At 39.2% G+C, this 26,282-nt stretch overlaps 1 protein-coding gene across 1 annotated transcript in view; it reads left to right on the top strand.

Moving 5' to 3' along the window:
- Window positions 1–26,282, top strand: part of Ero1b (endoplasmic reticulum oxidoreductase 1 beta) — a 44,413-nt gene that overhangs the window by 5,931 nt on the left and 12,200 nt on the right. Inside the window, exons 3-10 of the mRNA XM_055603930.1 lie at window positions 5,513–5,596; window positions 8,401–8,442; window positions 9,810–9,892; window positions 12,554–12,627; window positions 19,929–20,049; window positions 20,152–20,198; window positions 22,835–22,846; window positions 25,052–25,078. Coding sequence (XP_055459905.1) covers window positions 5,513–5,596; window positions 8,401–8,442; window positions 9,810–9,892; window positions 12,554–12,627; window positions 19,929–20,049; window positions 20,152–20,198; window positions 22,835–22,846; window positions 25,052–25,078 — 490 coding nt within the window. The remainder of the gene's footprint in view (window positions 1–5,512; window positions 5,597–8,400; window positions 8,443–9,809; window positions 9,893–12,553; window positions 12,628–19,928; window positions 20,050–20,151; window positions 20,199–22,834; window positions 22,847–25,051; window positions 25,079–26,282) is intronic.

The following is a 26,282-nucleotide window of genomic DNA, read 5'->3' on the forward strand; positions in this document are numbered from 1 at the left end:
CCCACATGGGCTTTGCCAGCCTCTCTGGGCATAGGTTCTGTAGCTGTCCAGGCTTTAGATGGACATCATGTTGCTATAATGGGTGTGTTGTAAGCAGGACACAGTAACAGACTGTCACTGGTCCACCTTGTGTGGGGCAGCAAACCAACTGATGCTACAAGTAGAACATGCCCTCATAGTAATTCTATAGATTCTGTTTTTAACCTACTTTGAGTCTTTAGGCCTTCTGAAAAGACCAGTGAAAAGGCAGTAGCAACAAGTATGTCAACATTAGAACTAAAAAACAAAACAAAACAATTGTAACTTTACATTTTAAAGGAGACAATACCAAGGGGGTAGCCTAGTGAGTTAAAAAAAATTGTTAGTGAAAGAAGCCAAAACCATACAATGGAAAAAAGGCAGCATTTACAACAAATGGTGCTGTTCCAAATGGATGTCTACATGTAGAAAAATGAAAATAGATCCATATTTATCACCTTACACAAAACTAAAGGTCAAGTGGATCAAAGACCTCACATAAAACCAGACACACTGAACCTGTTAGAAGAAAAAGTGGGCACATTGAACTCATTGGCACAGGAGACAACTTCCTGAATAGAACACCAATAGCATAGGCTCTAAGATCAATGGGACCTCATGAAACTGAAAAGCTTCTGTAAAGCAAAGGACACTGACATCAGAACAAGACGACAGCCCACAGACTGGGAAAGGATCTTCACCAACCCTATATCTGACAGAGGGCTAATATCCAGAATATATAAAGAACTTAAGTTAAAGAGCAACAAATCAAGTAATCCAATTAAAAAATGGGGTATAGAGCTAAACAGAGAATTCTCTGTAGAGAACTATTAGATGGCAGAGAAACACTTAAAGAAATGTTCAACATCCTTGGTCATCAGGGAAATGCAAATCAAAAGGACCCTGAGATTTCACCTTACACCCATCAGAATGGCTAAGTTCAAGAACTCAAGTGACCACACACACTGGAGAGGATGTGGAGAAAGGGGAACCCTCTTCCATTGCTGGTGGGAATGTAAACTTGTACAACCATTTTGGAAATCAATCTGGCGCTTTCTCAGACAATTAGGAATAGTGCTCCCTCAAGATCCAGCTATACCACTCCTAGGCATATATCCAAAAGATGCTTAAGTACACAACAAGGACATTTGCTCAACCATGTTTGTAGCAGCTTTATTCGTATAGCCAGAATCTGGAAACAACCCAGATGTCCCTCAGCAGAAGAATGGATGCAGAAATGGTGGTACATTTACACAATGGAATACTACTCAGTAATTAAAAACAAGGAAATAATGAAAATTGCAGGCAAATGGTGGGATCTAGCTAGAAAAGATCATCCTGAGTGAGGTATCCCAGAAGCAGAAAGACACATAAGGTATATACTCACTTAAAAGTGGATATTAGACATATAATATAGGATAAACATACTAAAATCTGTATACCTAAAGAAGCTAAGCAAGAAGGAGGACCCTGGATAAGATGATCAATCCTCACTCAGAAAGGCAAATGGGACGGACATTGGAAAAGGGAGAAAACAGGGAACAGGACAGGAGCCTACTGCAGAGGGCCTCTGAAAGACTCTACCCAGCAGGGTATCAAAGCAGATGCTGAGACCCATAGCCAAATTTTGGGCAGAGTGCAAGGAATCTTATGAAGGAAGGGGGCGATAGAAAGACAATCAAACAGAACCAAAAAATCTGGTCCCAGGGGTCTTTTCTGAGACTGATACTCCAAGTAAGGACCATGAATGCAGATAACCTGAACCTTTGCACAGATGTAGCCCATGGCAGCTCAGTGTCCAAGTAGGTTCCCTAGTAATGGGAACAGGGAATGTCTCTGACATGAACTCAGTGGCTGGTTCTTTGATCACCTCCCCCTGAGGGGTGATCAGTCTTGCCTGGCCACAGAGGAAGACAATGCAGCCCGTCATGATGAGACCTGATAGGCTAGGGTCAGATGGAGAGGGAGGAGGAGGACCTCTCCTATCAGTGGACTTGGGTAGGGGCATGGGAGGAGATGAGGGAGGGAAGGTAGGATTGGGAGGGGACAAGGAAGGCAGCTACAGCTGAGGCACTAAGTGAATAAACTGTAGTTAAAAAATAAATAAATAAAATTTAAAAAATCATTAGTGTATATTCATTGTACAAAGCTTTATGATCCCTTTTGGTTCAAGTACATCATGTACTTTGACCATTTTCACTCCCTGATCCTCCAGTCTCTGGAGGTTCTATGATCTGGATCCTTTGAGTGTCAAAGAGTCTATTTTACAACTGTATTTTAAAACTATACTTGGCTTTACTTTGGTCTTGCTCTTGCTCTTAGGATTTAATTGGCATATAATTTGGTTTTTATTTTAGTTTGTTCTAAAATTTAGCCATGGTTTCCTTTTTAATCTTGATTCTGAATAGATTATCTTAGTTTTGTTTTTTTTTTAACTATTTTTGAGGGTGAAAAATTTAATCTTTTGGCAACTGTAGATTGCCCAAGAAGATAACTTAGAAAACGACAGATTTGGGAACCCATCCTTTGTCCCACAAATATCTAGAATATCCAGAAAGGAGCAAATGTTTCTTCTCTGTATAGAATCTGTTAGGAGTACAGTGGGTGGATTTTTCTCAAAGATAAATTGGTACCTAAACTGTGGCTGATGTTGAGGCATTTTTCATACAAATAAAGACAGCTGCTTCTGAGTCCCTGCATGAAATTGCTGGCTGTACATGTAGATGTTGTCTTTATATTGTTAGACAAACCATAATGAAATTGTTACTTTCCTGTTTCAACAATGGTTGAACATGCCAGTTTCATATGGTTCAGTCTAATATAGTAAAAACTTTGTGTGTGCTGTCTGACTGTGCCTTATTTGGGGTCCAGGTACTATTTCCACTGAATCTGTCCCAACCCTCCCTTTTGAGATTGCCTCTTTTATTTCTGTATCCATATAAGACCTGGCCCATTGAGGAACTGAATATTTGTGTGAATGGATATCTCACTTAATTTCCATATGAAAATTTTGTTATTACTATCCACATTTTTAAATTGAAGAAATAATAGGCCTGGGTATCTTAAATAGGGTACTTTTGTTGACTAAAAAAAACAGAAGTTTGAGAAAGAGAGAAGGTAATTGAGTTGTTTACAAAATTAAAAGACAAACTGAAGAAATACATGTCAGAAAAGATGAAGGCAGAGCAGGCACAGGTAAGTCTTTTCTTTAAGATACCACCAAAACTCTGGTAGTTGGGTCTAGGGTATCTGGCCTGTGGGGCAGCTAGGCAAGCCCTGCTTCCCTGAGCCTGTGTGTCATCAGCCCTTCCCTGAACATTCAGCCTGAATTAGCTGTTCCCCCACCGTTTTGTTGTTGTTGTACTGAAGAAGAGGATCATGATTGGTCCAGGAAGTCAAGTGATACTTTTACCAAAAGAAGGAAGGATCCCTTTCTATTCAAAGAAACATGAGGAATCATTGTTTCTCAAAGAGAAATTAGAAGACTGTTACAGTAGAAGGGAAAATGAAAGATAAGTAGGCAAAAATAATGTGGCCTTGGCCTACCCAACATAGGTTTTCATTTTCCTGCTTGTTTAAAAGTACTCTAACATGATAAGGTTCTATACACATTTATGCCTGTTCCCCAAGAGGGTGCAGCCCTGGTGTTGCTGATGCCCTCATCCCAGGGACAAACAGGCATTTGAGAGTGAACTGCTCAGTTTCTAGTTCTGTCTGCCTGTGAGGTAAATAGAAATATTTAACCATTCTCAGTATTCTGTACTTATGGGAAGCTAAGAGCAGTTTTCAAACACAAGTAACATAAAATACCTGGGATTCAGTGAACAAGGAGCGGGACGGAGAAGCAACCACTCACCTTTGCAGCTAGGCAATTGGTCACACTGGTGACTTTTCAACAGCCTCTAGTCTTGGTACTGTGGATATGGCAGTGAGTAAGACAAAGTTTTTGTTCTGTTTAGGGGATAAACAGTAAGTAAGCATACACTGAACTGTATTGTCAGATGTAAGGTGAATACTACAGAGAAAAATAAAGCAGGAGATGAAATATAAGTGGGGTGGGGGATAACATACAGAAATACCTTGCTTTGATGAAATGATCAGGAAAGAAGATTTTTATGCTAATGTGATATTTGAGCAATGACCTTCCTAACGTTAAAGTGTAAGTGGTGGTGAGATCTAGGGATTTTGAGTGAATAGATGTAAAAGTTTTGACATAGGAATAAGCTTAATATATTTGAAGAATTTGAAGAAAGCTTAGGCCACAGAAGTAGATGAAGGAGGAAGAGGATGATTGGAGAGGTAGGTAGGGGCCAGCTTTAAAAAACATGAGCATGTACACATGACACATACACAAAAATTATACACCAACATATTGGGGGGTATATTCGAAGAACTATTTTAGAGGGTCTAGTCAAGGCCTACTGCTGTTGAGAGACCTGAGTAAGGGGGAAGGAACGCACCTTCTGTAGGAACAATAATACAGATGAAGAGAATGGCCAGTATAGAGGCTTTGGGGCTTAAGAAGCCTGGTGTATCAAGCAGAAATGCAGTGTAATAGATGAGGTAAGAGAGGCAGACGACAGTGGTTCCGTAGTAGTGTTTGTAGAGCTGCTGCAGGATTTGCTCCAAGGGAGATGAAAAATGTGAAGTAAAGTTCTGAGCAGACTCTGGTAGGTCTGCCTTGGTTTTGATGTAACTGTTGCTTTGTGCAACAGGTAGTGGTAGAAGGAGGGCAACTGTTGCAGTAACTTAGGCAAGAGACAAATGATGGTGGTGGGGCTGGTAAAAGTAAGTACCAAGTAAGGGAGAAGACAGAAAACGGGGTTTTAGCTTGGGCAATACATCTGTAAGTCCAGTTGGATTGTCAGCTTCCTGTGGTATGAAGAATGTAGAAGTCAGTGTCCACGTAACCTCTGCCTCTATTGTCCATTCTTTTCCCACTAAAAATGGTAGAACTGGTGGTTCTTCATTCTTAGCACCATCAAAGCTCTCCATTGCTATAGCCAAATGTATATTTCCCTTGACCCAGAGGCTACATCCATCAGCGCCACTACTACAAAACTCTGGGTTCTCCTTTGGAACACATACTACAATTTGCAATGAAATAAATGTAAATATTTGATTTCTCTTTTCAGAATATTATAAGTCATAAGAGAGAAAACTCTCTTTTGGCTTTGAGCCTAGCCTGGTGTCTGACAGTTAGCCAGTGTTCAGTACATACTGACTAAGATATTTGGGGAATGTTAAAGTTGTTCTGAAATGTTGCACAATGACAGCTGTGCTTCAAATGAACAGAGAACTTGAGTGTTGTTCCTCTTTTTCAGTGTCAGAGAACCTATAGCCGTTTGTTTTAAAAGTTAACTCTCCATCTGCAATCATTTAATATCTTAACTGTGTATACAGCGCAGGGTCAAGAAGTTTTTCCCTCCCTATCACCACTGTGTTGTGTGCACAGGTCACTGGCAAACATTCTATAATTTGTTCTTTGTAAAAGGTTAATCTGAAGCGACCATGCCCTTTCTGGGCAGAAGATGGCCATTGCTCAATAAAAGACTGTCATGTGGAGCCCTGTCCGGAGGTAAGTAAGAATATAATAATGGGGGCGGGGGGGAGGCAGACTAGTGTACTCTGGGGCTTTTAAAATATCATAAGCCCTTGCTAGTATCCTTGTGTTTGGACTTGTCGGCAGGTTCACAGGCTTTCAGCTCTTATGACTAGACACCTTGAAAGTTTAGGAACTCTTGAATCCAGTGGTATTGGTGATAGGGTATGTACATAGGTCTGATTCTACAATGGGAGGAAGATCAAAGACTTATTCTAGTATTAGACCTACTATGGACTATATTGAATCTGCATCTTGTTTCATAGGCAAAAACACCTAAACTTCACATTTAAAATGGGAATTTCAGTGCACAAATTGGGAAAATCCACCTTAGAGTAGAGTATGTTCTCATTGCTTTTTTTCCTTAAAGGATATGTTTACTACCAAGAGAATGTTACATTCTAGGTAAGGAGAGGGGAGGGGCAGACACAGGAACCTTATCTTTACACATACTAGACAGGTACCACTGAGATATACCGCTAGTTCTGATATTTCAGTTTTGACATAATTAATTTAAAAATATTCTCCTTTAATAACAATTTTAAGGTACATTTAAAATTTTGACTTATTGCCTTTTTTTTTTTTAACCAAATCAGGCTAGTTGTGGGCCTTAAAAGTAGTTTTAAAAAAGAGCATCTGGACCAGTGTCATCTTATGAAAGATTTTTTTTTTTTTTTTAATGAGCTTTATTTTTAAACTAGAATGGTGGTGCGCACCTTTAAGCTCAGCACTTGGGAGGCAGAGGCAGGTGGATCTCTGTGAGTTTGAGGCCAGCCTAGTCTACAGAGATAGTTCCAGGATAGCCAAAGAGAAACATAGAGAAACCTTGTCTTGAAAAACAAATAAACAAAAGAATAAAATATTTACAGAAAATGGTTTGAGTCTGAAATGATCTCCAGTTTGCAGGAAAGGTCTAGGGCTGGTGCAGAGAATGCTGTGGATGTGTTATGCAGATCACCTGAATGTGCACAGTTAATGCCTGCCTTGTAATTTCTGAACTGTTGGAGTATGCTGCAGACTTATCCTTTAAGTCTGAATACTGCTGTGTTTTCTTAGAAGCAAGACTGTTCTTGTATATAACTGCAGCAAAATTAAGAAAATCAGGAAATTAATCTTAATACCATCCTATGCCTAGTTTCACATATGTCAGCTCTGTGCTTGTGCTTTATAGCTTGTCAATTCTGTTCAACAGGACATTTTTTTTTAGTCCTGTCTCTTCCATCTTTTTTCCTCTGGAACTGGAGTCAGTATTTATTTTTTTCTTTTGGTGCTTGTGTTGGGATCAGAACTCAGTTCCTGTATATGCCAAACAAGTACCTTGCCACAGAGTTATACACCTAGATCTGCCCATTTATTTTATTATTTGTGCAGCATCCTGCCTGCATGTGTGCAAGGAGACCAGAAGAGGGCACCAGATCTCATTATAGATGGTTGTGAGCCACCATGTGGTTGCTGGAAATTGAACTCAGGACCTCTGGAAGAACAGTGCTCTCAACTGCTGAGCCATCTCTCCAACTTGGGTCTGCCCATTTTTAAATAGTTTTCTTGGTGTTGAATATTTGAAGTTCATTATTTGGTTGTGGTTTTGTTTGAGATAGGGTCTCATTATAGAGTCTGGGAGTTGATATGCTCCTGCCTCCACCAGTGCCATGTAGCTAGACCTGACCAATTTGTCTTTGATACACTGTATTTTGTGTGTGTGTGTGTGTCTTTGGATTTTTGGAGATATGATCTTATCCTATTGTCTTGGCTGGCTTTGAATTTATGGCAGTCTTCCTTCCTCAGTTTCCTGAGTGCTGGTATCACAGGTGTGAACCACAATGCTGGCTGATTCATGATAGGTTCCTAAATTGAGTGTTCAGTTCGTAAGTTCATAGCCTCTTCTGTGTTACATTTCTAGTAAGAAATAAATGGTGTTTACTTAAAAACTCACATCAGGGGCTGGAGAGATAGAGCATTTGCTGCTCTTACCAGCACTCAAGTAGTAGCTCAGAGCCACCCATAACCATAGTTCCAGGGATTCCAGGGCCCTCTCTGGCTGCCATAGACAGTAGGCATAATGTGGGCTGTTCAGGGCAGGGAGTCCCTGCTGTGGTGGACTCCCCACTCCCGCCCCACCCATCGCCCTTCCCCTTTGTCACCACCACCCTCCCCTGCCCTACTCTGCATGGTGAGGAGCTCCAGCATTGGTCAGTTGATAGTATAACAGTCATGCCCAGCCCTGAGGCATGGGAGTAGCCAGGAAAAAAAAAAAGAAAAAGAAAGAAAAAAAATCTAATCAATCCCTGAACAGGAGACACCACCAAACCCTGATCTTGCCACAGGAACCCACCAATTTCTGAGCTCCCCCAAGCTCAGGGCTTTAAATCCTACCAATCCTCACCCTGGCAAGTTCCATCCTGGACCGCTCCACCTTTAAGAAACCATATATAAACCCTGTGTCTGCTAATTCCCCATTGTTTCTCTCCCGAGCAGAGGCAGCCACCCTTCTGGGTTTTCCCTCCCAATAAATCTCTTGTGTGAGGTTTGTTGTATGTTGTGATTTTGTGGCATTTCTTGGCTCACAACTGCCAGGGTACATTTCCCTTCAGAGCTACATTTATACTGGCAAAACATCATACACATAAAATACAATTTTTTAAAAAAGAGAAGCCATAACATAGGAAGCAAAATCCATTTGCATTTTTAAGATCCAGTTTCTTTTGTTCTCCTCCTTTCCCTTTTGATACCAACCATCCCTCTGACTGTCTTCTAAGTAATGTTACTGTTTTTCTTTTAAGAGTAAAATTCCAGTTGGAATTAAAGCCGGGCATGCAAATAAGGTGCGTTACTCTTCTTCTTTGAATATTTTTGGATAGTGGGGGCAGTAGAGAGCAATGAGTTTATCTGGGAATGAGACAGTTGGCCTCAGAGATCAAACTGCTAACTCTTGAATCAAGCAGTGAGGCTCTGAATACCTAGCTTCTTGTGAAATTGATCTGTTTGCAGAATCTCTAGATAGAAAAACTCTAAACTGCTGCAGCAAAAATACTGGTAGATATTTTCAGTCTTCTGTTTCAGTCAGTGTCTCTGTTAGATTCACATTATATTGAATAAAGAAAATTATTACCAAGATATTTTAAGCGAAGTACTTGGAAATGGTGTTAAGGTATTTGTTGTGCTTTTGGGACAGGGCAGTAAGCTGTGTTCCTAGTTGGAAGTTAACTCTCATTTTCCACTGCTGCACATACATACAAGTTGATGATTCCACCCCCTCTCTGCCTTCTTTGTTACTGTCTTATCTCCTTGATCTATCCATCTCTCCCATGCATTGTTGATGCTCACTTGCTCATAATTACTTTGGTTCTGAAGCTGTAATAAACTAAGCAGCAAGGTAGTCCAAAAGGTAGTCCACTCCCCCAACACTATTTTAATCCCATTTTACTTTCTCCTCCCCAGAGCCAGCCATTTCCTGAAGTGGCTTATGTGGTTCTCCTCTTACTACATATGTATCTGTCTATAAGTTACACACTTTCAGAGCATGTGTCTGCAGTACAATAATATAGATTATTTTCTCAAAAGAGAAAGACAATTTTAGTAAAATAAATTTCTTCAAGTTGGAAATACTTTTTGGTTTATATTTTGGCTCAATGTTTTTGTTTCTAAGTCTCTTTCTCTTTTGATACTTTAGACCTTGTATATTTACCCTCACAGCTATATTTTAGTCATTTGTGTGACTAGCAGTAGCCAGCTTGCATGTGAACATTTCTGTCATTCTGGTTCTTTGCTCTTGCAGTTGAAACACTGGCATTTTGCACATAAAAGTTTCCTATTACTGTGTATAAAAGTGGGATGCTGGGCCATAGGATATGTGTATCAGCATTTTTAAATGATACAAAACACTATGATGGTAGTATTATTAAGAAAAAAAAAAGTTGGGATGTGGTCTAAGTTTTGAAGACTGCTGTTCTAAAGATTTATGTGTTTGTAAAACCTAGATACATATTCATCCAGTTTTCTTTTGTAGATAACATCATCACTGGCACACGCTTGCATTTTTAATGCCTTTGCTCACTTAATGGGTAGAAATTCTTGCCTTTAAAAAAAGTCTTTCTTACTATAAGGATTTTGATGATAATGTGTCACCATTGATTATCTGATAAAGAAGAGCGAATTACTATCATTTAACTACATATGAATTTTCTTGTAGTACTTGCAGGTGGCAAACACCACCATAGAACTGGAAGACTGTGAGCAGGCTAACAAACTGGGTGCCATCAACAGCACATTAAGGCAAGTTGAGTTTTACTTAGTATTTTTTGTATCAGTGACTTTTTTGTGATTTTTTCTTTGAGACAGGGTTTCTCTGTTTAGAACTGACTTTTCTGGAATTTACTCTGTAGACCAGGCTGGCCTCAGAGGTCTACTTGCTTCTGCCTCCTGAGTGCTGGGTGTAAAGTCAAGCACCACCACTGCCCAGCTTGTGATTTTGATAAAATATTTTTAGTTAGTTATTACATTTTCAGCTAATGAACTTCTAAAAATAATAATGCCTACAGTTCTATAAGTTCTCCATCTTTGGGGCAATTTTATCCTCAGTAATTACTCCAGAGAATGAGTGGACTGTCAGGACTTTGACATTCTTTATGAACATTGTGTGGAAGGAGCTTGAGCCCCTGAGTCTTTAATAGGCAGTAGTTTAGTCTGTGTCTTTTCCGAAATGAAAATTGCTGTCAGTATAATTTAAGTTTCATAATATTTTTCTGAGCCTTTTCCTTATTTGCTCTAAACAGAAACTTGCTTCTTAAGGTCAGCATAATTCCTAAATAATCTCAGATTATTTAGTATTAAGTTACTCAATATAACTTGTAGTTGGGATGCAATATTCATAAATTCTTTTAAAACTTCTATTTGTTTTTTTTTAAATTTATTTATTTATTATATATACAATGTTCTACCTGTATGTATGCCTGTATGCCAGAAGAGGGCACCAGATCTCATTACCGATGGTTGTGAGCCACCATGTGGTTTCTGGGAATTGAACTCAGGACCTCTGGAAGAACAGCCAGTGCTCTTAACCTCTGAGCCATCTCTCCTAAAACTTCTATTTGTTTAGATTTGTGTTTATAAACTAATTGCTAGCAAATCAAAGTTAATGGCCTTTATTATTATATTTGTTATATGAAGATAATAGCCTATATTATTTACCATTAAAATTTTAATGTAGAAAGATTAAAGGATAAAAGAAAAAAAGATACAATTTCAAATGAATGTTACCATTTTAATGTAATGCTTGTTTATGGACTACAAATTGAACTCAGGGCCTCACCTATATTAGACAAGTTGCCCTGCCTCTGAGCTATATTCCTAATCCTCTTTTTATTTTTTTTCTTGAGTGTAAGTTTGCTTTTTAGGCTGTGTTGAAATAGATTTAGTTTTAATTGATAGATATTTTCATTGTGTAGATGTGTTACATTTTACTTATCTGCCCTCTTTTTGCTACTATGAGAAGTTTTTAAAATTAACTTTAATAGGGGAACAATAAGACATGTTAATAGTGTGAACTTACCTTTGTGGCTGTAAGCTAGTACAGTGCCCATACTACCTAGATGACCCTGTGAACTCTCCTAGCTGCTACCAACTTTCAAAATTTACCATGATTAGAAATTAGTGTTGCTCATTTATATAAATAGAATAATATGAAATGTGTTCCTTTGTATTTGTGGGTGGGTTTTTTTGTTTTTATTTAATTTTTCTTTTGTTTGTTTCTTTTCTTTTTTTTTGAGACAGAGTCTTACTTTATAGCCCTGGCCTGACTGCACTATGCAGACCAGGCTGGCCTCAGCCTCATAGAGATGGCTCTGTCCTCTGAGGCAAAAGTACTGAGATTAAAGACATGCACCACTATGCTTAGCTGTCACCATCACATCCGCTGCTGCCTCCTTCCTCTTCGTTTCCTCTTCTTCCTCCTCCTCTTCCTCCTCCTCCTCCTCCTCCTCCTCCTCCCCCAACCCTCTTTTTGTGACAGGATCTCAGGCTGGCCTGCAATTCATGATTCTTCTGCCTTAGCCTCTTAAATTCAGGGATTATTGGTATGTGACAACACACCCATCTTGTGTCTGTCTTCTTTAAAGTATGTGTGTGGCTCTCTTCATGTTCTTGAGCAAAAAACACTTCTTTTTGTTGTTGTTGGCACATATGTTGGAATCCTACTGTTGCTAACTGGATGCTTTCCACTTAGAGGCCATTTTAAAAACATTTAGGTCATACCTGTGTGTATTTATAAGGTGAATAGTCCTAGAAATGGAGTTAGGTACTGCCAAATGGTTTCTCAAAATTACTATAGCAAATTTAATTGCCACTAATAGTATATAAGAATGCCTTCTTTGAGGACAGGGAGATAGATCAGATGTATAGATCAGAGATAGATGTATCAATTTTGTATAGCAAACTGGAACCAATGTGAAAAGCATGCAGAGTGTGATCCCATGCAGTATAAATTAAACAACTAATACAATAAAGTTCTTGGTATTTGGGGGTTTTATAAATATAGAAACAAACAAACAAACAAAAAAGAATTCAGAAAACAAGCTGTGCTTCTATTTAAGAGAATAACATTTTTATATTAGTTATGGCGGTGACCTTGATTTTGATATGTAAATGCTTGTGATATTTTTTTGTAAATTACATTTAAATTACTGAAAAAACTAGATGTAAGAATAATTTTAAAGTAGGATAGCTAGGAAATATAAACAACTCATAGATATTGATAGCTATGATTTTCCTGACTTGCTTTTATCATTCCCTTGTTTAACTACTGCTAGAATTTGTGGCATCATCTTCTAAAGAAATGATCTTTATTTTGTTCACTAGAATACAATGTTAAAATTTCAACTCCAGATATAATTGTTTTTTGTTTTTTGTTTTTTTTTTTTTTACTTCTCCTTTCCATAGTAATGAAAGCAAAGAAGCATTCATTGACTGGGCGAGATACGACGATTCACAGGATCACTTTTGTGAACTTGATGGTAATAAAATAGTCATCACTTTAACCTGAAACCTTTTATAAGACACTTAAGCCATTGAATATATGACCTGAGTTAGTGCCTTAACACTAGGTTTTTCTGTGGAGACCTTATTTTTTTTTACACATAAAGTCTTTATTACTAGATGTAGATACAAGTACATTGTAAGGGGTGATCATGTATTTGTCTTTTTAAAAATAATTTATTTAATTTTATTTTATGTGCATTAGTGTGAAGGTGTCAGATCCCTTGGAATTTGCATTACAGACAGTTGTGAACTGCCATGTGGGGGCTGGGAATTGAACCCGGTTCCTTTGGAAGAGCAGACAGTGCTCTTAACCACTGAGCCATCTCTTCAGCTCTCTGTATTTGTCTTTTAATTAATTTTTTATTAGTTAACAATTTATTCACTTTGTATCCCAGCTGTAGCCCCCTCCCTTTTTCCTTCCCAATTCCACCCTCTTCTCCTCCCCTGCCCCTCCCCAAGCCCACTGATAGGGAAGGTCCTCCTCCTCTTCCCTCTGACCCTAGCCTATTAATCAGGTCTCATCAGGCGTGGCTGCATTGTCTTCCCCTGTGGCCTGGTAAGGCTGCTCCCCTCTCAGGGGGAGGTGGTCAAAGAACCAGCCACTGAGTTCATGTCAGAGACAGTCCCTGTTCCCCTTATTAGAGAACCCACTTGCACACAGAGCTGCCGTGGGCTACATCTGTGCAGGGGTTCTAGGGTATCTCCATACATGGGTCTTGATTGGAGTATCAGTCTCAAAAAGACACCTGGGCCCAGATTTTTTTGGTTCTGTTGCTCTCCCTGTGGAGCTCTAGTCCCCTCCAGGTCTTTCTATCTCCTCCTTCTTTCATAAGATTCTTTGCACTCTGCCCAACGTTTGGTTATGAGTCTCAGCATCTGCTTTGATACACTGCTGGGTAGAGTCTTTCAGAGGCCCCCTGTGGTAGGCTCCTGTCCTATTCTCTGTTTTCACACTCTTCCAGTGTCCATCCTGTTTGCCTTTCTGAATGGGGATTGAGCATCTTAGCCAGGGTCCTCTTCTTGCTTAGTTTCTTTAGGTGTACAGATTTTAGTATGATTATCCTATATTATAGGTCTAGTATCAACTTATAAGTGAGTATATTATCATGTGTGTCTTTCTGCTTCTGGGTTACCTCACTTAGGGTAATCTTTTCTAGTTTCTACCATTTGCCTGTAAATTTCATGATTTCTTTTTTTTTAATTCCTGAGTAGTATTCCATTATGTAAATGTACCACAATTTCTGCATCCATTCTTCTGCTGAGGGCCATCTTGGTTGTTTCCAGGTTCTGACTATTACGAATAAAGCTGCTACAAACATGCAGACCTTACTGCTGATAGTGATATTAACTGAGAGAGTATGTTTGAGGCCTCTGTTAATACTACAGATATGTTATTTCTTCCTGATCTTTACAGCTTCCTTAGTAGATGTGTACTGTTCCAGGACTGAGAAACTTGCTTCAAAGAGCAAATAACTTGCCCAATATCACATAATAGCAAGAGGCTAAGGAATGATTCAGTCCTAGATCCGAGTCCCAAACCTGTGTTCTTAGATTCCAGCATGCCATCTCCTGTGGACCTTTACTTCAAATCACTTGGTTCTCTGAACAGGCCATGAAAATTGGATGGTGGTCTCAATAAACTCAAACCGAATCCCTGCAGTACTGGTGAGGATTCTGACTTGACTTCCTCATAGCTCTGTTTTTCCAAGCATCTCTTGGAAGGGTGATTGGCAGGATATTGTCCAGCCAAGTACTAACCACTTCTCTTAGCAAAAGAAAATTACAATAACTCAAAATTGCCTGAGAATATGTCCACTGTGCTGTGATCATTTATTTGGCCTCTCTTCACTTTTTACTGTAGTGTTAGCTTTCGGGAAGTGGGAAAGAACATGCCACTCAACCTACACAGATGGAAATGCAATTTGGGAAGTAGAAACTTCCCTTTAAGGATCTAAGGTGCTCTTACTGCTTTGTAAGGATTTGAAGAGGATTCTCAGTTTTCTATTGCTGTGATAAAACAAGGCAGCTTACAAAAGAAAGTGTTTAATTGGACTTAACAGTTTCAGAGGGCTAGAATCCATGGTGGTGGAGTGAAGGCATGGTGGCAAAAATAACTGAGAGCATATATATATATATATATATATATATATATATATATATATACACACTCAACATAGGCATTTCATAAAATTCTACTCAGGGTTGGAGAGATGGCTCAGTGGGTAAAGCACCTGCCTTGGAAGCCCAAGGATCTGGGTTTGAATCCTTAGGCCACATAAAGCTGGACACAGTGAACAGCAAGGGACCTTATCTAAAGGTGGAAGACAAGGACAAACAACCAAGGTTGCCCTCTGATTCCTACATGCATGCAGTGATATATGCATACACTCCCATACACCATGTTTAAAGAAAAAATCCCCCTCCACAAACACCTATATCCTATCAGTCTGCTGGAAAATTGTTAACAAAGAATTTCATGTGCTAAATTACCTGTCATTAATACAGTGTTAACAAATTTTTTGAAACAGATTATCTTTGTGTAGCCATGGCTACCCTGAAACTCACTATGTAGAACAGGTTAGCTTTGAAGTCTTGGAGATCCAGCTGCCTCTGCCTTCTGAATGCTGAGAAAGGCATGTGCTGCTGTCTTAGTGTTCTATTGCTGTGGAGAGACACCGTAACCATGGCAACTCATAAATCATTTAGTTGGGATTTTCTTACCATTTCAGAGGTTTAGTCCATTATCCTCATGGTGGGTAACAAGCAGGCAGAGCTAGTAACTGAGAGTTCTACATCTGGGTCCAAAGGCAGCAGGAAGAGAGAGAGCCGCTTGGCTTGGGCCCTTGAAACCTCAAAGCCCACCTCCAGTGACACTCTTCCTCCAGCAAGGACATACCACCTAATCCCTCTCAAGTAGCGGCACTACTAATGACTAAGCACTCGAATATATGAATCTATGGGGGCCATTCTTACTCAAACCATCACAGCCATCATGCCCAGTTTAACCAGGTTGAAAAAAAAAGTTTTCTTTTTCACCAGACTTACTGGCACATGCAAGAGAGGCTAGCCTGTTCTACAAAGTAAATTCCAGGACAGCTAAAGCTACACAGAGAAACACTGGAAAAACCAACACAACAAAAACAAAAATCATTGGTTTTTTTTAAACTGTAAAATGGAAGATATATTGTGTAAAAGTATTTCTCAGCTAAGCCCAGAGCTCACTGATTACAGCTAGTCTAGCCTTCTTGCTCCAAGATGCCCTAGTTCTGCCTCCTGAGTTCTGGAACTACACAGGTGCCACCACAGCTGCCAGATGTTTGCCCGGACTCTCGGATACAAATTCTGGTCTTCATACTTTTGTAGCAGGTGTTTACCCACTTAGCCATCTTCCCAGCTCTACTTTTAAGATTTTTCAGATTACGAATCTTAAATACCTAGTACTTTTATGTAATTTTATGCATATGAAACTATGCTATTACCGTTCTTCTGAATAGCAGTGTCTACCTGTGACTGAGTGATTTTTATCTGCCAGTTTTTATTGTTGCGAGACTCCAGGATCATTCTTTAGGTATGCCTGTTTTGTAATTTCAGTGAATTAAAATTAAAATCTCAAGAATTCAAATTTATTCCTGAAAATACCTCTATACCTTTGTTCCTGAAGTTTTGTTGGTGTTGCTGTCTCTGTTTGGAAGGAAAAGGCGAGCCCTAAAGGTCAAAGAGTTTTAGACACTTTTGTGGTTTAATACCCACTAAAGCAAGCTTATGGCATTATCCACAGCTGTCTGCTTCCCTTGGTTCATGTTTCTGCTCTGATGTTGTCTGTTTTCACTCAAGACTCCACACTGCTGGTTTCTGCCCAGCCCACTTTCCAACACTTTCTGAGTACATACAATGTGTTACTCATGAGGCTTGATTTTTGTGCTGCCTGCCTTCTTCAATTAGTCTGTGAGATACCAGTGGACAAGGGCTTGGCCTTTTGGCTCAATACTATATTATTTTTTTAAGATTTATTTATTTATTTTATGTATAGGAGTATTTATCTGCATGTGCATCTGCATGCCAGAAGAGGGCATCAGACCCCAGTATAGATGGTTGTGAGCCACCATGTGGTTGCTGGGAATTGAACTCATGATCTCTGGAAGAGCAGATGGTTCTCTTAACTGCTGAGCCATCTCTCCAGCCCCTAGTACTGTATTCTTAATGTTTAGACTTGCACGTGGACATGGAAGTCCTTAACATATATTTGGCTGAATAAGTAATTGGATCATTAATATTGTAATGGATAGAGCATGTTCATTAATAAATTTAATTATTTATTAATTAGCAAAATAATATAATTTATTTTAAATAATTTAACAAAAACATTGTTCAAAATAGTAATTTCCAAATCTTGCTGTGTCATGATTACTTGATCTTTGTAAACTATAGATTCTCCTCAAGACCATGCTTTTATAGTGGGTTTGGAACAAATTAGGTAAGATTGGTGATAGGTTATATATTCTCAACCAAGAATCTTGTTTTATCTGTAACATGTGCCCTAAGTCTTCATTGTGACCTGACTTATACTATAGTGTATTTTAAGAAATATATGGGTAAAGGGGCTGGAGTGTGTTTGATACACAAGAAACTGAGGTGCAACCTCAAAGCACTGGTACTAAATTAGCACAGTGAAAGGAAAATTCATTTGGAACAATGCTGTATTTTACGAAAAACCTATTCAATTTGATTAATTTCCAGAATTAGGAATAGCAGAGTCCTAATCTTTGAATCCTTAGATATGATTAGCATGGTCAAATAGAAAAGATAGCTTTGTAGAGGGAAGAAGACTTTCAGGGAGAGGGGCACAAGGGCTATAAGCCAGAGTAGAGAGTACAGTTTCTGTTTGAATGAATTAGAATCTATATCCTAGCTGGCCTGGGGATGAGGAATGGCGGCAGCACCACCATGGGAACCAGCTGCATCGCTCACTCTGGAGGGAAGGAATCTTTATCACTGTAGGTCACGGGTAGACAGTTTTCCAGTAAATACCAAATAGGAATCTTAGCGTTTGTAGACTGTGCATGGCTCAGGTCTGCCAGGTGATGTGAAAGCAGCACTCCAGCAGGGCACTGTGTTCTTCCAGGACACTGTCCTTCCCAGTACAACCCACATTCAGCCAAGAGGGTCACTTGCCAACCCTCCTGAGTAACTTAACAAACCCTTCTTTTTTCATGACTTGAAAAAAAATTTTTAAAGGTTTTTAAAATTAAGGAAAACCAAGAACAAATGTTTTATTTAAGGAGTTTTAAAAACAGATATAATTGGTTATATACTTTTATTTTTAAATTTCCTTAAAATACACTAGATGATTTGTATATGTGTGCACACATCTGTGGTATTGAGTATCAACTCCAGGGCTTCACACGTCTTAGGGAAGCATGCTTTCCCTGAGTCACACTGCTGACCCACTAAAATATAAGTCATCATGGTTTGACGTCAGGATCTGACTTTTCCCTTTATAGTTTTTGATTCTGTTTTTTGTGGTAACACCTTCATAGCAGCCCCTGCACGTTTACTTTCACATGTGCGCACTCAGGAAGTATGGACAGGCTAGACATATATATATTTAAAGTGTATGTATATATGTATGCATATATACACAATATAATTATTTGTGTATGTATATCTACATATACATATGTATATGTGTCTATATATGCATGTTTATATCAGAGAATATACTAATGACATTGATATTCAAGAAGTTTTATATATAACCAAATATACTTTAAAGATGAGTTTAAAAACAGCTCAAAGAAATTAAAAATACATAACTGGGGCTGGAACCATGACTCAACAATTAAGAACACTGGTTGCACTTCTTGAGAACCTTGGTTCAATTCCTAGAACCCATGTGGCAGCTCACAGCTGTCTGTAACTCCAGCCGCAGGGAATCTGACACCCTCTTTTGGCCTCAGTGGGAACTACGCACATGTGATATGCAAGTATAGATGTAGGCAAAATATTCATGCGTAAAATTTTAAAACTGAAAGATATAGAAGTTAGAAATACAATGAGGCAGGCCATTCTGCTCCTACCCTAACCACTGCTCCCTTGAAGTATACGCAATAAGCGTGTCTTCTCATACTCTGGAAAAAATAGAAATTAAATAATACATTTTAAATAATTTTTATTGTTTAATTAAAAAATGCTGTTTTTTTCCTCTTCAGGTCGTGTTTGCTTTGCAGATATTAAAAACCAGAGCTTAGCAAGTACCTTTACCACTCAGCTGCACTCTTCATCCTTAACCCTAAAAAGCAATGCCTTTAAAAACCTCATGACCTGAATGTTTTTAAAATTAGGATTTTTAAAATTAATGACTTCCAGTCAAATTAAACTGCTTGTGAGTTTTTGTATATCCAATTGCAAATTGTTTCCTGTGCCTAAATTTGTATAGTGCAATATCTTTGAGATTAGCATTAGAAATAAGATTTTAACATTCTGTAAAATCCTGTTTCCATTATCTCTGTTATATTCAAACCATTTAACAATTACAGTTTGTGGGTTACTTTTGTATTCCTCCTACATAAGAGCAGCAGGTAGCCCTTGAGGGATGTGGGTCAAGTTGACAGTTTCCCTCATGATTATGGGGATAGTAGTCATTGAATATTTTATGAATCTTGTTCAGTGACAGAAAAATATACTATCAGGTAGGAGAGAAAGGAAGTTTAATGACCAAATTATTCTGTAGAGAATAATGAGAAGAATCTTTGTAATGTAAGATGTAACAAAATAGTATTTCCACCAGGCAGTGGTGGTACATGCCTTTAATCCTAGTGCTCTGAAGGCAGAGGTGGATCTCTATGAGTTCAAGGCCAGCCAGGCCTACAGAGTGAGTTCCAGGACAGCCAAGGCTACATAGACAGAGAAACCCTGTCACAAAAACAAAAACTTATTTCTGAGTCTATGTTGAGATAATTACAGAAAGAAAAAAAAAACCACATAAATCTGAATTTGTTATTTCTTTTTATTCCTGGGTGGTTACAACTGAAGTGGAAAATGTTACATTACTTATCTTGGAGAAGCCAAAGAAAGGAAGGGGTTGTTCTTTTCTCTCGAGTGATTTGTCCAAGATCTCCAAATTCAGGGTCAGGTGCAGTCACAGGGACAAACCGCTCCACTGTGTGAGCTGGAGGTGACCTGAACCAGGACCGTCCTGCTTGTGGAGTCGCTGTTTTTGATGCCAAGCTGTAGGTGAGTAGTGAGGCCGAGCAGCCTTACCACTTGTTCCTGACAGATGAGCGGTCTCCAGCTGCACAGTACGTGGACCTGCTGCTGAACCCGGAGCGGTACACTGGCTACAAGGGCTCCTCGGCATGGCGGGTGTGGAACAGCATCTACGAAGAAAACTGCTTCAAGTAATGGAGGGACGGAGGGGGAGGCAGATGTTTGTGTTCGTTCGTAAAGGCGATTCAAACAAGCCGAACCATTTTACAGCTGAGCTTTGTGCTTTTTTTCAGGCCCCGATCTGTATATCGTCCTTTAAATCCTCTGGCGCCCAGCCGAGGTGGGTGTCCATACATTTCATGCTTTCTCAAGTTGAAGAAAAGCAAAGCAACAATTTTATGTTTTGCTTCATTTTAGTGATTAACGCAAGCATGAATTAATAGGCTGGATGTCTTCTGGAGCTCTGTGCCAGGTCCTAACCTGGGAGCTTGGTGTGGGGTGGATTAGAGGATGTGAGCGTACATACCACAGATTTCCTGAGAAATTCCAATTCTGGAGGCCTGGGTCCTTCTCTACAACAGTAAACCAAGAAGCCAGAATAAGGACCCAGTCCCCCAGTCCCCCCATGTTTTTAAACACTCCAGTTCAGTGGTTCTCAACTTTCCTAATACTGCGACCCTTTAATACAGTTCTTCATGCTATGGTAACCCCCAAACATAAGATTATTTTTTGTTGCTACTTCACAACTGTAATTTTGCTACTGTTATGAGTCATAATGTAAATATCTTAATGTATATCTTAATGTATATCTTAGATATCTAAATATCTAATGTAAATATCATAATGTAATGTGCTTTCTGATGGCCTTAGGCAACCCCTGTGAAAGGGTCATTCAGATCCAAAGGGCTCAGGATCCACAGGTTGAGAACCACCGTTTTAGTTGGTGATACGCAGCTAAAGTAGAGAGTCAGGGGCTCATCACAGCTTCTCCAGAGTACACACAGGTTACCTGGAAGCCAGATGAGCACAAAACACGGGGAATGAGCCCCACCTCAGCTAACAGGCTACCTGTCTTTGTGCTGCCTGGGATGCCTACAAGGAAGGAGGCAGGACAGGCACTCAGGCTGCCTTCAACATGCTCCAGTCCCTGTACTGTTCCACAAAGTGGCCAATTACCAGCTGGCCATTAAGTGTTTTCATGGTGAACCTGAACTTAAAATTTTACATTTTAAGTTTAGTTAACTTGATGTAAAGATGGTGGCAGTATTAGCTGCCGTTGACACTGCTGTTCATCATATAGAACCTTCTTGTTTGGGCAGAACTTGTAGCCCATAGCATCTGATACTGAGGTGGTAGGGCCAGACACACTCTTCCTGTAAAAATAGCTGTTTAAGGTACATGTGAACTAGCTAGTGTGCTGTTCAGATGGTGTAGCATGCTGTGGTCAGTGAGGACATCCTTATCCTCTTATCTAGGAGCAGCTAATTCCTGGGATTGACCCTGTAGCTGACCTACCAGTTCAGAGTTTAGGCCAAGATGGAGTTAAAAAGTTGAAATTCGTATGTAAATTTGCATTTCTGGCCTGAGGCCCAAATGTGGAATGGTTAAACATAAGCAGTGCTTTTAGTTGCTGGCTTTGTCCAGGCCAAATGCCATTCTCCAGGTTCATTCTGAAAGTGCCTGGTAGAGTTGGGACAGAGCACAGCGCTCATGACTTTTTTTTTTGGGAAGGGAGCTCTTTTGCTGTTTTTATGTCATAACTTGTGTCTTCAACATTGATGTCTTAATTACATAAAATGTTATAAAAACTGAGACACTCTAGAAGCTGTATAAAGGACAGGAGGAGATTCCTCCGTCTTCTGTCTCCTGTTACCGTTAAGGAAGGTGTTTCTTCAGACCTTTTCTGTGGTTACTTTGTTTCAAAGTAGGAAATACAATTGTTTAACAAAAGATGTCAAATCCAAAGAAACACTTTGTTTCCATTTACCATAAAATTAGACAAGAAACTGTTAGAAAGATGAGGAGAGGAAAGAAATCAACAAAGAGAAGGAGGAAAAGAAAACAGGGGACAGATTACTAAAGCTAGGTATAAAAGCAGTGAGAGTGGGTACAGCTCTTCTGGGCTGCTCAAAGAAGCCTGCAGCTCTGGCTGAGTAATGGTGGCCTCTCTACTGACATGGTGGTGGAGGGTGTTGCCTGCTCAGCCGTTTCTTCCACTCTGTTCCTGAAGAAGTGTCAGCTCTAGGCTTCTATTTTTCCAAAACAGAACCTTTTTCTGAGAAATAAGCTCTCCCATCAGAATCTGTAAGGCAGAGGCAACAAAGGCAGAGCAACAGTGAAGCCAGGTCAGCCTTCCGGCCTCTTCTACCCCAGGAGGATGTCCTTGACTCTAGTTTAGGCTGTCTACCAAAAAAAGTAGCCATCTAAAGTAGTACACAGCATGGAAACTGTCCTGTCTACAGAGATGGTATGTGGGACTGAAGGAGATTTTGTATGTTTGACAAGTACTAAATTTAGCTGCCTCTGGCCATCTCAGTTGCTTTCTGTCCTTTAATGTGCACACTAACATTTTATCGCAGCTGCATCTCCAGCTCCCCAGAGTCGAACTGAGTTGCCATCCCAGCCTAAAGCTCATATAACCCAGGGAGGCCTTGAATTCAGTAATGATGGTACTGCCTCAGTCTCCCTAGTATCTGGGATTATAGACCTGTCTCATCAGGGCAAGTTCCTTCTCCCTTCTCAGTTTCTTCTTCTCTCTCCCCTCCCCCATGAGTTGTGTTTTGTAGAATATGGAAATTGAGTGCTCTTTGGCCTGCGTTTTTGTTAAGAGCCTCATTTGCAGGATGCCTGCAATAGTGATCAGAGTTCATACAATGAACAGCTTAACGGTGAGGATTAGTCATGCATTAATATTAGCAGAGCTGGAATCTGAGCAGAGTAAGGCATTTTGTAATGTCTTTCTCTTTTCTCCTTTAGGGGAAGATGATGGTGAGTTGCAACGCTTCTGTTTACTTCAACCATGGAAGAAACTTTTTACTACTAAATTTTGATTTTTTTTCTTCTTTTTACCAAAAGCAGTTGGATTAGCCCATTTTTTTTTCCCCAGAAATGATGAATGGTGATCAAAAGTGAGATTTTCTTAGTAGCAAAGTTGTCTTATGTTAAAAAAAAAAAAAAAAGCATAGAGACTATTTTACCTAAATATATAAATTAGGTCCATTTTCCAAGTTCTTCCTTTTCTGTTAATGAAATCTTGAAGGTTAGTGGTAAAGACACTTGCTGCCAAGCTTGATGGCCTGTGTTTGATCCCAAGGACCCACACAATGGAAGAAAAGAGTTGATTCTCTTTAATTGTCCTGTGACTTTCATACCACATATGCTGTGGCACTCATGAATCCCACCTTCCATCTACATGCACAGTGAATACTAATTAAAAAAAAAAAAAAACTACATGAAGATTCTGAGGAAATATAGCAAAGTTTGGTTGGTTGGTTTTTTGAGACAGGGTTTTTCTGTGTAGTCTTGGCTGTCCTGGACTCGCTTTGTAGACCAGGCTGGCCTCGAACTCACAGCAATTTACCTGCCTCTGATTCCCTGAGTGCTGGGATTAAAGGCATGTGCCACCATACCCAGCTAGCAAAGTTATTTTTATCAGATAATTTGTGACTTCTTTATTTTCTTATTGACTTTGAAACTTACAGTCTTAGTTATACTTAATCTTGTAAAGACTATTTTCTAGCATTAGCTGTGAAAAAGCCAAAAAAACTATTCCAATTGGTATATTTTTACCTGTGTTCAGTGGCAGACTGGGAGGATGTATAAAATACACATGTTCCCTCTGCAAGCCAAGGATGCACAGAGAAAAGTAAATGCAATACACAACCAACACAACATACAGAAATGCAGACATACAGCCCGACCAGCTGATGAAACTCAGGAAGGGCTTTCAAAACAAAGCACCCTCATGCATGATGAGAGAATGAAGGAGAAAGGCTTTCTGAAATAAGTGGCCTTTAAGTGAATTCTGAATTAAAGGAGGTGTAGATCAATAGAATTAGCTAGTAAGGGCTAGTTGGAAGAAATAGCAGGAGCCTGGAAGCTGAGCAGGAAGGTCTAGTGTGACCTGTTGACAGTGGGAAAGCCTCAAATCCTCTGAAGGGATGGGTTAAGAGGCCACATGGAAGCTTAGGGAGCTGCAAGTTGAGGTTGAGTGAGATAGTTAACAATTCTTAGCAAGGGTAGGTAGAGTGGATGAGTGCAGAAAGCTGTGGTGGTGTTTTGGGGTGGGGTGGCACAGCACTGGGGGGGGGGGGGGAGGAACTCCCAAGGTTTTTCCCAGAGACCAGGCAGCAGCTCTGTGGGCTGGGCTAACTGTTGTCTCTCAGGAAGTACCGAAACACTCCCCTTTCTTTCCCTCCCTAACTCAGAAGAGCATTATTGAGCCAGGAACAGCTCTTCTTTCTTTTAGTGACAGAATTATGTACATTTATCAGCAGTGTTTTGAAGCATGTGTGGTGGAGTGTAGCTAAACAAGATCAGTGCTATATATATTTACTTACATACTTAGCTTTTTTGTGGCAAAGACACTTAAAATCTCAGCAGTTTACAGGAGCACAGCACATTGTTGTTAACTCTAGTCATCATGCCACAGTAGACCTCTAGAACTTTCTGCTGTTGTGGAACCCTGTCCTGCATTTCTTGTCACCATCCCTTCAGTTCCAGGGTCCTATACAGATGAGTCACAGCCACTCCAAGTAAGATTACATTGAAAATTATCCTTTAAAATTTAGTCTTAGATAATCGAGGAAGCACACCTACTTTTTTGGGTTACGAAAAAATGAGTAATTATAATTTAGCTTTTGTATTTGTGTTTTGCTGATGTAATTATGCTTGTTACCTCAGATTTATTACGTTTGCTCCTATGCTTTTGGATTTAAACCATCAATGAATAAGATATATTTTACTATTTACACTGAAAATTTTTAGCATATACTTTAATAATCAAAATATTTATTAGAATATTCTCTAGAACTATTTAAATCATCTGTGGGTTTTTCTAGAAACATATGCCCATGTTGCTATTTAGTCTAAAAGGAGTAGACATTTCTAGAGGTAGTCCTCAAATGACCTGATTTATTGTTTATACATGAATATTTAAAATATTTTAACCAAATTCTTGTTTTTGTTTTTAAGGAGAATCGTTCTATACATGGCTAGAAGGTAAATTTCTTATCTGTGGTTGACTATCTAGACAACTGATATTTAACAATATTTGAAGGAAAAATAACATGGTTTAGTTTGTTACATTTTTTGATAAAATTATGTGAAAATTTTGAGGATATTGGGCATCCAGAAATCAATACCAAATGAATTCACAGGCTTGAAGGGTTCTTAGGAGTTCCCGAGTGGCTCCTCTGTCTTATCCATATTTTACTAGTAACTAGCAAACAAGTCTGCTTTTAAAGCAGAGATGTTTTCCTTAGTAAGGAAGCACTTGTGATGTGTAAAACACGGCAAGGTGAATTAAATTCATGTTTGCTCATGTTCATACACTGTGTATTTGTCTAATAAAAATTTAAAGCAATATAGTTTACAGAGCATTTTTCATTCTTCATATTTTCCATATTGGAAATATAAAATATTATAGATTAAAAGCTAAGTTCTATAGGAGTTTTAACAGTCTTGGTTAGTAACTGGGAGAATGATGTTTTTGAAATAATGCTATACTGTTTTATATTAATAGAAGATTAGCAAACTGAATGATGGAGTGAAAGCATTGTTTCACAGCCATGAGTTTCCAGGATAGTGTTAAACTCTATGTAGTCAATTCTGTTGGTTGTTAATTGATTTATGAACATAATTTGTTTGTTCTTAGAGTGAACATGTTGTGTGAATACTGTTGTGAGTTGTATTGGAAAATGACCTTTAGTAAAAGATGCATAATTTTTCCACATAACATGTTTTCCTCAATGTTCTAAAGGTGAACATTGTGGAAAGTAATTAAGAACAGAGGTGCCCAACATTTTGACACTGACATGATATTGGGGTCTACAAATGTACTAGCTGCATTGATAGATATCCTGGGATGTATGTTACATGTGGGTCACAAGTTGGACACTCCTGATTGAGACTCAGAGAGTCAGAAACTTGTGATGAGAATGGACGAAACACACATCTCTGTCAGTGTTTGACCTTCGGCACTGGGCATCAACTCTCAGCTCCCGGCTGCTTGGAGTCCCTGAATGTGAGTATGTAGTTCACATGTACTTCTAGCTACAGGCAGCTGGCCCAGCCTTTCCTGAGAAAGTTTCCTGAGATAGTTTTGGAGCTGGAGAGTACTAATAGTTGTGTGCCACCTACACTGTCAGTAGAGACGATGCCAGTAAGAAATCCTTGAAAAAAGCGAGGTGATAGGCAAAGGCAA

The sequence above is a fragment of the Psammomys obesus genome, unplaced genomic scaffold, assembly GCF_907164565.1.
Source record: "Psammomys obesus unplaced genomic scaffold, mPsaObe1.curated_primary_1811, whole genome shotgun sequence".
In the NCBI taxonomy this organism is placed as follows: Eukaryota; Metazoa; Chordata; class Mammalia; order Rodentia; family Muridae; genus Psammomys; species Psammomys obesus.